General features: G+C 34.3%; 1 protein-coding gene across 1 annotated transcript in view; it reads right to left on the minus strand.

The window, feature by feature from the left end:
* CFAP47 (cilia and flagella associated protein 47) overlaps positions 1–12,790 on the minus strand; it is a 474,307-nt gene that overhangs the window by 184,400 nt on the left and 277,117 nt on the right. Inside the window, exon 46 of the mRNA XM_057717674.1 lies at positions 10,521–10,695. Within this exon, the coding sequence (XP_057573657.1) occupies positions 10,521–10,695 (175 nt within the window). The remainder of the gene's footprint in view (positions 1–10,520; positions 10,696–12,790) is intronic.

Here is a 12,790-nt window from a genome sequence, read left to right on the forward strand (position 1 = left end):
CTCCCTAAGCTCAGAAGGAAGACAAGGATGTCCCCTCTTATCACTTACATTTAACATATTGGATGTATTAACCAGATCAATTAGGCAAGGAAAAGAGATTAAAAGAATTCATTTTAGAAGGGGAGATGTAAGATCATCTCTACATGCATATTACATTATCTTGTATATGGAAAATCCTAAGGAATCCAGTAAAACATATTAGAATCAAAAATCAGTTCAACAAGGTCACAAGATATAATTTCAATATATAAAAATCAATTGTATTTCTATACATTTGCAATGAATAATCCAGAAATGAAAGTAAGAAAACAATTCCATTTACAATGTCTTCAAAAAGAATTAAATACTTAGGAATATATTTAACAAAAGAAATACAAAACTTTCACTCTTAAAACTACAAAAAAAAACCCCAAAACTAAGGAATATCTAAAGAAATGGAAAAATATTGCATGGTCATGGATCAGAAAACTTAATATTGTTAAGATGACAATCCTCCCCAAAGCGATCTATAGATTCAATGCAACACCTATCAGAATGTCAGCAGCTTGTTTCTAGAAACTGACAAGCTGATTCTAGAATCCAAATGGAATTGTGAGGATCCCAGAACAGCCAAAACAATATGGTTTAAAAAGAACAATGCAGCAGGACTTGCAGTTTCTGATTTCAAAACTTACTACAAAGCAACATTATTAAGAAAAGTATGGTACTGGCATAAAGATAGACCTATAGATCTATGGGATAAAACAGAATTTAGGAATAAACAATGTATCTATGGTCAACTGATCTTCAACAAGGGTGCAAAGATCATTTAATGCCAAAAGAACAGTGTTTTCAACAAATGGTGACAAGCCCACTGGATAGCCACATGCAAAAGAATGAAGTTATTTAGAGCCTAACCTCAAACAATATACAAATATTAACTCAAAGTGGATCAAAGAACTAAATCAAGAACTAAAGCTATAAAATTCTTAGAAGACAACAGAGGATTAAATATTCATGACCTTGAATTTGGCAATGGACTCTTAGATATGATATCAAAAGCAAGAACAATAAGAACAGCTAAACAAGATAAACTGGACTTCATCAAAATTAAAAATTTGTGCTTCAGAGAGGTGATATAAATTTTCTAAAATTGAATGCAGTAATGGTGATATATCTATGAATATACTAAAAACCACTGAATTATACACTTTAAATTGGTAAATTGTATGGTATGTGAATTATATTTCAATAAAGCTGTTAAAAATGGAATACCTAAATAAATAGGAGAATAAAGTTTTGAAAATGAATATAGGTGAATATCCTTTTATTTTTCACTTGATGTAAATTCAAGTGACAGGTATTATCTTATATGACTATACTTACAAGTCTTCTCAGAAGCTAGACTATAACAGAACTTATTATATTTGTAATTATAAGCTATTATATTTGTAATTGTAACAGAGCTGTGTGTGCCTTGAATTTCCTGAGAGATTTCGATGTAGTATATGGATTACTAATTTCCTTCCCAAATCTATTCCCATTCTTTTATACACTGTAATTGAACTTGATGGCTTACAATTGTACTGATGCTATGTGGAAAACGCATAGGATTTCAATTGTATTTCTAAATGAATTAAAGAAATTTTATTTCAAAAAGCCTTGCAAATTTGAAAAGTTTTTGCCAAAACCAAGTATAATACAATAATAATACAAGTTTAACTCCTCGATATTTTGATAAAAATTAATTAAAGCACATTTTTGAAATTAGGTGACCACTGACAATGCTGACAATATACTAGATTGTTTCAATTAAATTTAATCACTAAAACTAACATTTTAAATGATACTCTGTTAAATGTATTTTTTATTCTCCTTGAAATACATTTGTGGTTATTTGATGTAATGCAGATGTAAGATACATTTTTCAAAGAATATTTAATAAATTTTAAGCAGGAATTGAGGTTCATTCTTACTGCAACAATTTTACAGTCTTTTTCATACTGAAGGATAATTTAGGCATTACAATAATGCATTTAATCTTTGTAAAATGGGTAGAACTACCTACAGTGTTAGTTATTACTAGTAAATGCTTACTATATGCTTACAATCACTTTACATGATCATTGTCATAGAAGGATTTATTGGTTATTTATCACCTACTTGACTGCTAATTATTAGCAAATATTAGGAAATTAGGAAAACTGAAATTAGATGGGGGGAAGGAGAGATGGAAAAAAGTGTTCTACCATATGCATTTCCAATATGTCTGCCATGTATCCCTTGGGAGAGAAGAAACTGGGTCAAATACAAAGTGCTAGAAACTAAAGTGATAATCTTTAGGAATGAAGGTTTGAGCTCTAAGTTGATTGGCAAAACTAGGCCAGAGTATTTTGTTTGAGTGCCCTTGCACAGAGTTTTTGTGGGTGGCAGAGAACACATAGGACCTTCGACATTGGGGAGGTGACTTAGGTAAGTGCTCCTGGATCCACTGGAGTTTTCCTGCTTACCTATGTCTATTTAAGGTCCATAAAACTCTTCCTGTTCATAAATTTCAACATCCCCAGAAGCACAAGTAGATAAGATTTTAATTCAACATCTATAACCAGAGAAAAGTCCAGGTTTTATGCAGCCTGAGGCTTTCATAATTTAGGGGGCCTTCTTCAAGAGAAAGAATGTAAAATTACAAATATAAAAGTAGGTATAGGGTCTAGGAAGGGGCACTGGAAAAGTGAAGACTCGTAAAGTTTATGCTCCTTAGTATCAGAGTAAGTCTGCACCTAAAATCACTAAATGTTTCAGTAATATTTCACAGTCAGATTTAATAATTCTTGCATCTAGAGGTAAAGTGCTTTAAGGGTGATGGGATTATACTATTATTAATAGCCAATATTTATTACGTATACCATAAAGCATTTAAATTCTTAACATATGTTATCTCATTAAATTTGCACCAAAGAGAGAAGAGAGAGAGGTATTATTTTCTCCATTTGTGAAGTGGTGATGAACACCTGAATCATAACAGTGGGAGTAGAGAAAAGGAAAAGGAAATAAACTACAGAAAATTTAGGACTAAAAGATGAATTTCAGGTATGGGCTCAGAAGAAAGAAGCTTCAAGTAGTACACCCAGATTTCTAATATAAAAGACAGGTCATGTCCCACCATCTGAAATGATAAAGCTTATGTAATGAGGAACAAATAAATGGAGAATAATAATGCGTTCATTTGGAAGGGATATATCTCTATATCTATCTGTCTATCTATCTGCATATCTATTTGCATATATATCTAGGTAGTCATGTCTAGTCTGCCTCTGAATATATAAGTTGAAAACAGAAGGAAAAGGTTAGGAATAGAGATTAATATTGGTGATCTTAATGGCAGTTGTAACTATGGGAGTGTACAAAATCCACTAAGGAATAGGTAAAAAGTAATAATAGCCCCATTAGGGCAAGAAGAGCCTTGAAGATCCCCATATCGATGGGGTAAACAGAAGAACTCACAAAGAGACTAAGAAGAAATCTTGTCAAAGGGATGGAGAATAAATGCAGGAAACAAGGATGAAGCCTTGATCTCAAATGCCTAGATTCTAAGAGTAAATGCTTAATCATCCAGGTTAAATGCTATAGAGATCCAGTAAAATGTAGACTGAGAATGGTCCATTGAAAGCAATGAGCTGTTTTGCTACAGCGGTAGACAGATTTGAGAAGTTGAGAATGTCAATGCATGAATAGAAATTGCAAATGCAGATCTCTCTACTGAGAAGTATGTTTGCCGAGGGAAAGGTATGAATTTCTTTAGATTTTGAAGTTTGAGAACACTTGGGAGCCAAAAGCGAAGGAACTACTCTCACAGAAGACAAAGCTGTGGTAAATGATGGAGAAGAGCCAAGAACAGGTTCTGAGATAAGATAATAAAAGATACACATAGCAGGGTTGATAGAGTAGATTCCTGTTATTCAGAGATTGTGGTGAAAGCAATAAGGGGGTTAAGGAAGAGTATGTGTTCATGTAGCCCCTATTCCTCCAGGAAAGAGGAGATGCAGTCATTTGTCCAGTGGAGGTTAGAGATGGGGAAAAGACTGGAGTGAAGAGGATGTTTGAGAAGACTAATAACAATGTGGAAAGACTGCTGTGAGAAATGCAAGAATACAGAGATTAGCAAATAGAAGAATTAATGTCTAAATAGGGTCTGAGACAGAAATATCTATCAGGTGGATCAAATGAGAAAATACACACAAACCAACCCTTACAGTGCTTTGCTTATTGTTGGTGTTCAATAAACATTAGACCTACCTCAGTCCACTATCATATAGGAGTCACAGGATATCTGAGATCTGTGCAGTGGGACAAGTGATGTCTCTTTTCTATGGGAAATTGTCATATATGTATATCTGTTGCATCTGCAGAGATTGATGCACCTACTATATGCACATGCACTTTCTTCACAGCTTCATTTCCTTCTGATGAAACCATTACAATGTTAAATGGTAGAGTGGAAAAAATAATACTTTTCTAAATGATGGGGCTGAAATAAATATGGATTTAAGTAGATTACTTTTAATGATTTTGCTAATAGCTACCCGTAATGAGAAATGTGGAATTTTCATCATGAATTTCAAAAAGGTAAAGACTGATAGGGAACATTAATGTGAGAGGACAGAAGATAGTCATCTTTTAATACATCAAAACTAGTTCTTTTGATGAGTTTAGAACTTCATGAGATTATGTGACTCTGCTTCCACCCCTTTCCTGAAATTAGCAAGAATACTGGGCTAGCTCCACTTCTCCACATAAACCAGTCACTTCTTTCTTTCCCTAAGCCACCCATAAAAAAACATTTGTTTTTACATTACTATATTTTATTGCTAGAAATTTGCTGGTTTGTTCTCTTTGAATTAGTTTATACCATAAAAACAAATTTTTTAAACCCTTAAATCTAATATTCTTTGTTTCAAATTCTAATAGAAGGTTATTTATTAAAGTAAAAATGCTTACATTCTTTTCCTTTTCATTAATCAAGTCCACTGCTTCACAATAGAAAGTACATTGTTAAGGGCATATATTTTATTTGACCTGCTACTATCCTGAGTTAGAATATTCTGTTTTTTTAAACTTACTTTATTTAAATGTATGCTGAAGGAAATGAAAACAAACTCTTGGGCTGAAAGCCTCCTCTATAAACTCAACTGCATAGACAATTAAGTTAGACATGAACCATGATTGGCTAATTACGTTGTAAAAGTTTTATGCATGATCCTTTAAAATTCTTTGCAGTTCTATATTTTTCTTAATTTTCACAATAACCTTCTTACTAAAATGAAGTTAACAGTTGATATGAAAGAAAAATATTAGTCTTAGAAAATATCTGAATGAAAGACTTAAGTATAAATCACTTCATACTTATTTATAATTAAACAGCATCCTAATATGCCACAGTCCTGATTTGTAAGACTATACTGTGAGTTTCATGGCAAGCCTATGCCATGTATCCTTAGTTATTTGTTTTCTCAAAATGAAAATTCTTTTTACTTTGAATTACTCTCTATAATCAACTGTATTAACATTAACTTTACTTATAAACATACTCTATATAAGTGCCTCTCTATCAATACTTCTCCCATTGTATTATAAGAGCTACTTATCTGTTAGTCCTTCAAAGGGATGAATATGGCAATTTTCATCATTTTGCACAAAGGAATTAATGCACAACAGTGTTGTTGAATGAACGGCTGAATAAATGAATGGCCTGAACAGCAATCCTAGCCAGGTTTATAATGCACACAGCTTTATCCAGTCATCTCAAAAGGGATTAAAATGTTATGAAAATAAATCCTTATTTAAAAATTTAATAGCACGTAGAAAAGATGGAGTTAATAAAGATTAAAAAAAGACAACAGCTTAACATGAAAGGTCTCAAAATGACAGTTGGTCAGTCAAACATGACCTCACACTTGTCTGTTAGCTCAGGATTTTATTTTTAATTTTGTTATTTGAGTGTGTATAGAGGGCATCTACTCTTCAGTTTGTCATAGGCCCTATCATCCCTATTGCCATAGACCAGACCCAATTCATAAATACTTCTTACCCGCTTCGTCACTCGGCATTTGAATCTGGGGTCTCAGATCACCTAGGAAGGCAAAGTGAACAGATTACTCTGTACCTTATTATTTGCAATCACCTTTTCAGGTTTAGAAAAATTTTACGCTTAACACAAAGCCATAGAAAAATAACAAATAAAAAGCCCTAATAAAGAAATTATATTCCTACCATAATCCACCAACTTGGAAAGAAGTGAAAGAAAAATATAAATTACCTTTGAATACTTTAGCCCACAAAAATTGAATCAACATACAGAAATTGGGTGCATTTCCTTACACCAACTATAAAATATCAGAAAGGGAATGTAAAAAAAAACCCTTTTAAAATTGCATCCCCCAAAATAAAATACTTAGGAATACACCTGTCCAAGGGGCTGAAAAACTTATACACTGAGAACTATAAAACATTAATAAAGGAAAATGAAGACAACTCAAAGAAATGGAAAGGTATCCCATGCTCTTAGACTGGAAGAACTAATATTGTTAAAATGGCGATAGTACCCAAAGCAATCTACAGATTTAATGTGATCCCTAACAAATTATCCATGACATCTTTTGCAGAACTAGAACAAATAATCCTAAAATTCATATGGAATTTTGGTGATAAATGACCCAGAATCACCAAAGCAATCCTGAAGAAAAAGAACAAAGCAGGAGGCATAACCCTACCAGACTTCAGACAATACTACAAAGCTTCAGTAATCAAAATAGCATGGTACTGGCACAAAAACAGGCATACAGAACAATGAAACAGAATAGAGAACCCAGAAATAAACCCACCACAACTATAGTCAATTAATCTTGGACAAAGGAGGCAAGAATACACATGGGAAAAAGACAGTCTCTTCAGCAAGTAGTGTTAGGACAGTTTGACAGCTGCACATAAATCAATGAAGTTAGAACACACCACTTCACCTTACACAAAAATAAACTCAAAATGGTTTAAAGACTTAAACATAAGACATGACACCATAAAACTCCTAGAAGGGAACATAGGCAAAACATCCTCTGATGTAAATCATACCAATGTTTTCCTAGGTCAGTCTCCCAAGACAATAGAAATAAAAATAAAAATAAACAAATGGTACCTAATCAAACTTACAAGCTTTTGCACAGCAAAGGAAACCATAAATGAAATGAAAAGACAGCTTACAGATTGGGAGAAAATATTTGCAAATGATGCAACTGACAAAGGCTTAATTTACAAAATATACAAATAGCTCACACAACTGAGCAAAAAAAAACCCAAACAACCCTATCCAACAATGGGTAGATGACCTAAATAGACATTTCTCCAAAGAAGACATACACATGATCACTGACGAACACAGATGCAAAAACACTCAACAAAATATGAGCAGAGTCCAAAAGCATATTAAAAGGATCATATACCATGATCAAGTGGAGTTTATCCCAGGAATGCAAGGATTCTTCAATATATTCAAATCAATCAATGTTATACATCATATTAACAAATTGAAGGATAAAAACCATATGATCATCTCAATAGCTGCAGAAAAAGCTCTTGACAAAATTCAATACCCATTTATGATAAAAGTTCTCTAGAAAGTGGGCATGGAAGGAAACTACCTCAACATAATAAAAGCCATATATGACAAACCCATAGCAAACATCATTCTCAATGGTAAAAAACTGAAAACATTTCTTCTAAGAACAGGAATAAGACAGGGGTGCCCACTCTCACCACTATTATTTGACAAAGTTTTAGAAGTTTTAGCCACAGCAATCAGAGAAGAAAAAGAAATAAAAGGAATCCAAATTGGAAAAGAAGTAAAACTGTCACTGTTTGCAGATGACATGATACTATACATAGAAAATCCTAAAGACGCCACCAGGAAACTACTAGAGGTAATCGATGAATTTAGTAAAGTAGCAGAATACAAAATTAAAGCACAGAAATATCTTGCATTCCTATACACTAACAACAAAAAATCAGAAAGAGAAATTAAGGAAACATTCCCATTTACCATTGCAACAAAGAGAATAAAATACCTAGGAATAAGCCTACCTAAGGAGGCAAAAGACCTGTATGCAGAAAACTAAGACAGTGATGAAAGAAATCAGATGATACAAACAGATGTTCTTGGATGGGAAGAATCAACATTGTGAAAATGACTATACTTCCCAAAGAAATTTACAGATTCAATGCAATCCCCATCAAATTACCAATGGCATTTTTCACAGAACTAGAATAAGAAATTCTACAATTCGTATGGAAATGCAAAAGACCCTGAACAGCCAAAGCAATCTTGAGAAAGAAAAATGGAGCTGGAGGAATCAGGCTCCCTGACTTCAAACTATACTACAAAGCTACAGTAATCAAGAAAGTATGGTACTGGCACAAAAAGAGAAATATAGATCAATGGAACAGGATAGAAAGCTCAGAGATAAACCCACACACATACGGTCACTTTATCTTTGACAAAGGAGGCAAGAATATACAATGGAGAAAAGACAGCCTCTTCAATAAGTGGTGCTGGGAAAATTGGATAGCTACATGTAAAAGAATAAAATTAGAACACTTCATAACACTATACACAAAAATAAACTTAAAATGGACAATATAAAACTCTTAGAGGAAAACATAGGCAGAACACTCTATCACATAAATGACAGCAAGATCCTTTTTGATCCACCTTCTAGAGTAATGGAAATAAAATCAAGAATAAACAAATGGGACCTAATGAAACTTAAAAGCTTTTGCACAGCAAAAGAAACCATAAACAAGACAAGAAGACAAGCCTCAGAATGGGAGAAAATATTTGCCACTGAAGCAACTGACAAAGGATTAATCTCCAAAATATACAAGCAGCTCATGCAGCTCAATATCAAAAAAACAAACAACCCAATCCACAAATGGGCAGAAGACCTAAATAGACATTTCTCCAAAAAAAGACATACAGATGGCCAACAAACACATGAAAAGATGCTCAACATCACTAATCATTAGAGAAATGCTAATTATCAGAGAACTGCAAATCAAAAACATAATAAGGTATGACCACACAATAGTCAGAATGGCCATCATTAAAAAACCAACAAATAACAAATACTGGAGAGGATGTGGACAAAAGGGAAACCTCTTACACTGTTGGTGGGAATATAAGTTGGTGCAGCCACTGTGGAAAACAGTATGGATTTCCTCAGAACACTAAAAGTAGAATTACCATCTGATCCGGCTATCCTACTCCTGAGCATATATCCGGACAAAAGTCTAACTCAAAAAGACACATGCACCACTATGTTCATAGCAGCATTATTCACAATACCCAACACATGGAAGCAATCGAAATGTTCAACAGTGAATAGATAAAGAAGATGTGGCACGTATATACAATGGAATACTACTCAGCCATAAAAAAGAACGAAATAATGCCATTTGCAGCAATATGGATGGCACCAGAGATTATCATACTAAGTGAAGTTAGAAAGACAAATAGCATATCATATCACTTAGTTGTGGAATATAAAATATGACACAAATGAACCTATCTATCTATGAAACATAAAGAGAATTACTACATAGAGAACAGACTGGTGGTTGCCAAGGGGAAGATGGATGGGGTAGGGATGGAGTGGGAGGTTGGGGTTAGCAGATGTAACCTTATATATATAGAATGGATAAACAACAAGGTCCTACTGTATAGCACAGAGAACTATGTTCAATATCCTATGATAAACCATAATGGAAAAGAATAAAAAAGAAGAATGTGTATATATAACTTAGTCACTTTACTGTACAGCAGTAACACAACACTGTAAATCAACTATACTTCGATTAAAAAAATAAAAGAAAACAAAATTTTTTTGAATATTTTGTCACATCATTTATGTCTTATCACTTGTATTTAATAATACAAATATGTTAGTATTTTGTTAAATCTGGCTTAGTCCTGCCTGATTACAAATACAAAGAACGAAGGAGACCAAAAGTAGATACTCAGCTAAAAAAGGCCCTGTCCAGATGAAAGATAAATCACTCATAAATGGCATCTTTCTCCTCTGATGTGTTCTTGCCATCAACATCCTGCCTACCCTTTAGAACTAGCCTAAGCCTCAACTCCAGCGCAACTTCTATAACCAAGCTCACTGTGAAAGCAAGAGCTCACCTTCCTCAAAGAGCAGTTACTGTCTTAATCAGATAACCACTTTAACAAAGACAGGTTGCCAAATTTCAGTAAATTTCTGTACCAGTATTTGTCACCCAAATTCAGTACATAATTTAAATTACTATGATGTAGTATACTGGTTATTTATAATGTAAAGTATCATTGAACAACTGGTATTTATGCAGCTGAACTATCTCTTAAATCATATTACGAACATCTTATTAGTTAAGATAATCTCTTCTCTGTTATCTTAGTATTGCACAGTACCTGAGACAGGGCTAGATATTGCAGTCTACATGTTATTGGTTACCTGTTTTTTCTGCAGACTTAGTTCCGTGATATTGAGCTGATTTAGCTTGAGTTTCCTGAAACTGAGGAATGCAGATTGTCTTGGGGATATCAAAATATTCTGGAAGGCTCAATTCTGTTGTGTATACAACGGACTTTGGCTTCTTCAACTTTGAGATATTAAACAGCGTACAAGTCTGCAAACAGAGAGTAAAGTTGGAGTATAATTCTCTTATTTGTTGCCTCCAAAACAAAAGAAGAGAGCATTATGTATTTAGACTCCATATTTGGGAAAAAAAATCTCTCAAAGGATTGAATTTGTTCATTTCTTTAGATGTACTATTGTTTAATTGGTAGAAGACAACACTAACATGTTTCATAGACTCAAGAGAGTCATCCTTTATCGAGAGATGCTCAATGTCCCCTGCTCCAATCCTTTCAGTGTTGAGGAATTCATTGCCTCAGGAAGAAATCATTCCACTGGTGAGCATCACTGGGAAGTACTTCGCTCTATGAGTTGAACCTGGTGTTCCTTAACATCTACCCATCAACTTTAGTTCTTATTAGCAGTTCAGTTAGTCCCCTCTCTTTTGCTAATGACAATTTTGGAGAAAAAATATGTATATATAAAACTAGGTCCTACCCCTCCACAAACCTCCAAACAGCTCTTTCGAATCAGTTTGATATTTTTAGTGCATTCAACCATTACTTATACAATGTGGGTTACAACTTACCCCCATGCATATGCTCCTCTAGACACAATCTAGTTCAATACTGTCCTTCCTAAAATGGGGCACTGAAGATAAACCCAGCTCCCTAAGTGTGAACCAAGCAATGTAGAGCACAGAAGTAGGCAATCATTTATTTTTATCTGGACCTTCTACTGATAAACACGTAGTAGCGCCTAACGGTTAGATCAAGTCTTCTTGAAGCCAGACTGCCTGCATTTATATCCCAGTTCTAAGTAAGCTTGGCCAGGTTATTAACCAAAGCCACAAAGTCTTCATCTGCAAAACATGGGCAATAATAGTACATATTGCCTATCCCTGGTATATTTAAAGTATAAACAGCTGCCAGGTCCTTGGAGCATATTTTAAGCATTCAATAAATGTTGGCTGTCATGATCATCACCACTGCTGTCCTCATTATCACCATGATTGTGATCATGATATCATCACTCAGGAAAAATAAGCTTTAGCTCTTCTGGCAATTATCTCATTCACTGGGTTCATTATCTATAAAATCTGCAATTTTTTTTTCTCACAAAGCCACATTTTCCACCTATTTTACTTTGGCAATTAAAATCATGTAAATGCAGAAAGGTAAATTAATTCATTTACATTTATCATTGTTTTGGTTTGGTTTATTTCTCTAGTCATTACGAACAAATTAGCTATTCAGATCAGCAACGAGTTCTTTACCCAAAGTGGATCATCTGCCTTCTACACCTGCAAGTTATTCAAAATAATATGTATGGATACAGACTCTCTTCTTGATCAAACTCTAGTCAGGCTCCTCCAAGCCATCTTCACATCCAGGCCTCAACTTTAGCCTATAAAAAATGCAGATTCTCAGCACGGATAATTTTGTCCACCCCTTTTCCTCATACACACACACACTAAAAGACTTGAATAAGCACTAACAATTTTTCTAACAGCTCAAGGCCATATCCCTAGGACGACTCCAGTCCCTCTGAAAGTCCCTATCTGGGAAAGTTCTATGCTGCCAGGATAATTTACTGTTTATTCCAGCCAAAATCTGGTGATAGGCAGTAGGCTCCTGAAGCCCTCCTAGAGCAGTTACTATAGAAAGCTTGCACTTATAAATCCCTTCTCTTTCCTTTTGAGATATAAATCTACCATCCAGAACTGTCTCCTCAAGGACCTCAGAGTCCTCTCTTTGTAATGCAAAAATTCAAGGAGCTAATGCTCCCAGCCAGATAGGTACTTAGTTCTAACTTACATCATTACCTCCCTCCTGTTAAAGATCCCAGTAGTTTGTTTCTCTTTATAAGCATCAGTTCACAAGCCCAGATTGCTGTGACCAACTCCCTTCTGCTTCTTGTAAACTTCTACTTCCCTGACACTTCTCAGGCCCCAGCTCATTCTCTCTCCTGAGTTCAGTTCATGCTGGATCCTCCTACCTGATGCAACAGTTACTGAACAAAGTCTATGCTTGCTTTAACTTGTGTCTGGCTTTGTTTATCTTTGACAATATCGACAGATATTTACTTCGTGATTTAAAGTGCACTTAAATTATACAAATACAAAAAACCTTTTCTTTACCCTACCA

The sequence above is a fragment of the Hippopotamus amphibius genome, chromosome X (genome assembly GCF_030028045.1).
Source record: "Hippopotamus amphibius kiboko isolate mHipAmp2 chromosome X, mHipAmp2.hap2, whole genome shotgun sequence".
Lineage (NCBI taxonomy): Eukaryota > Metazoa > Chordata > Mammalia > Artiodactyla > Hippopotamidae > Hippopotamus > Hippopotamus amphibius.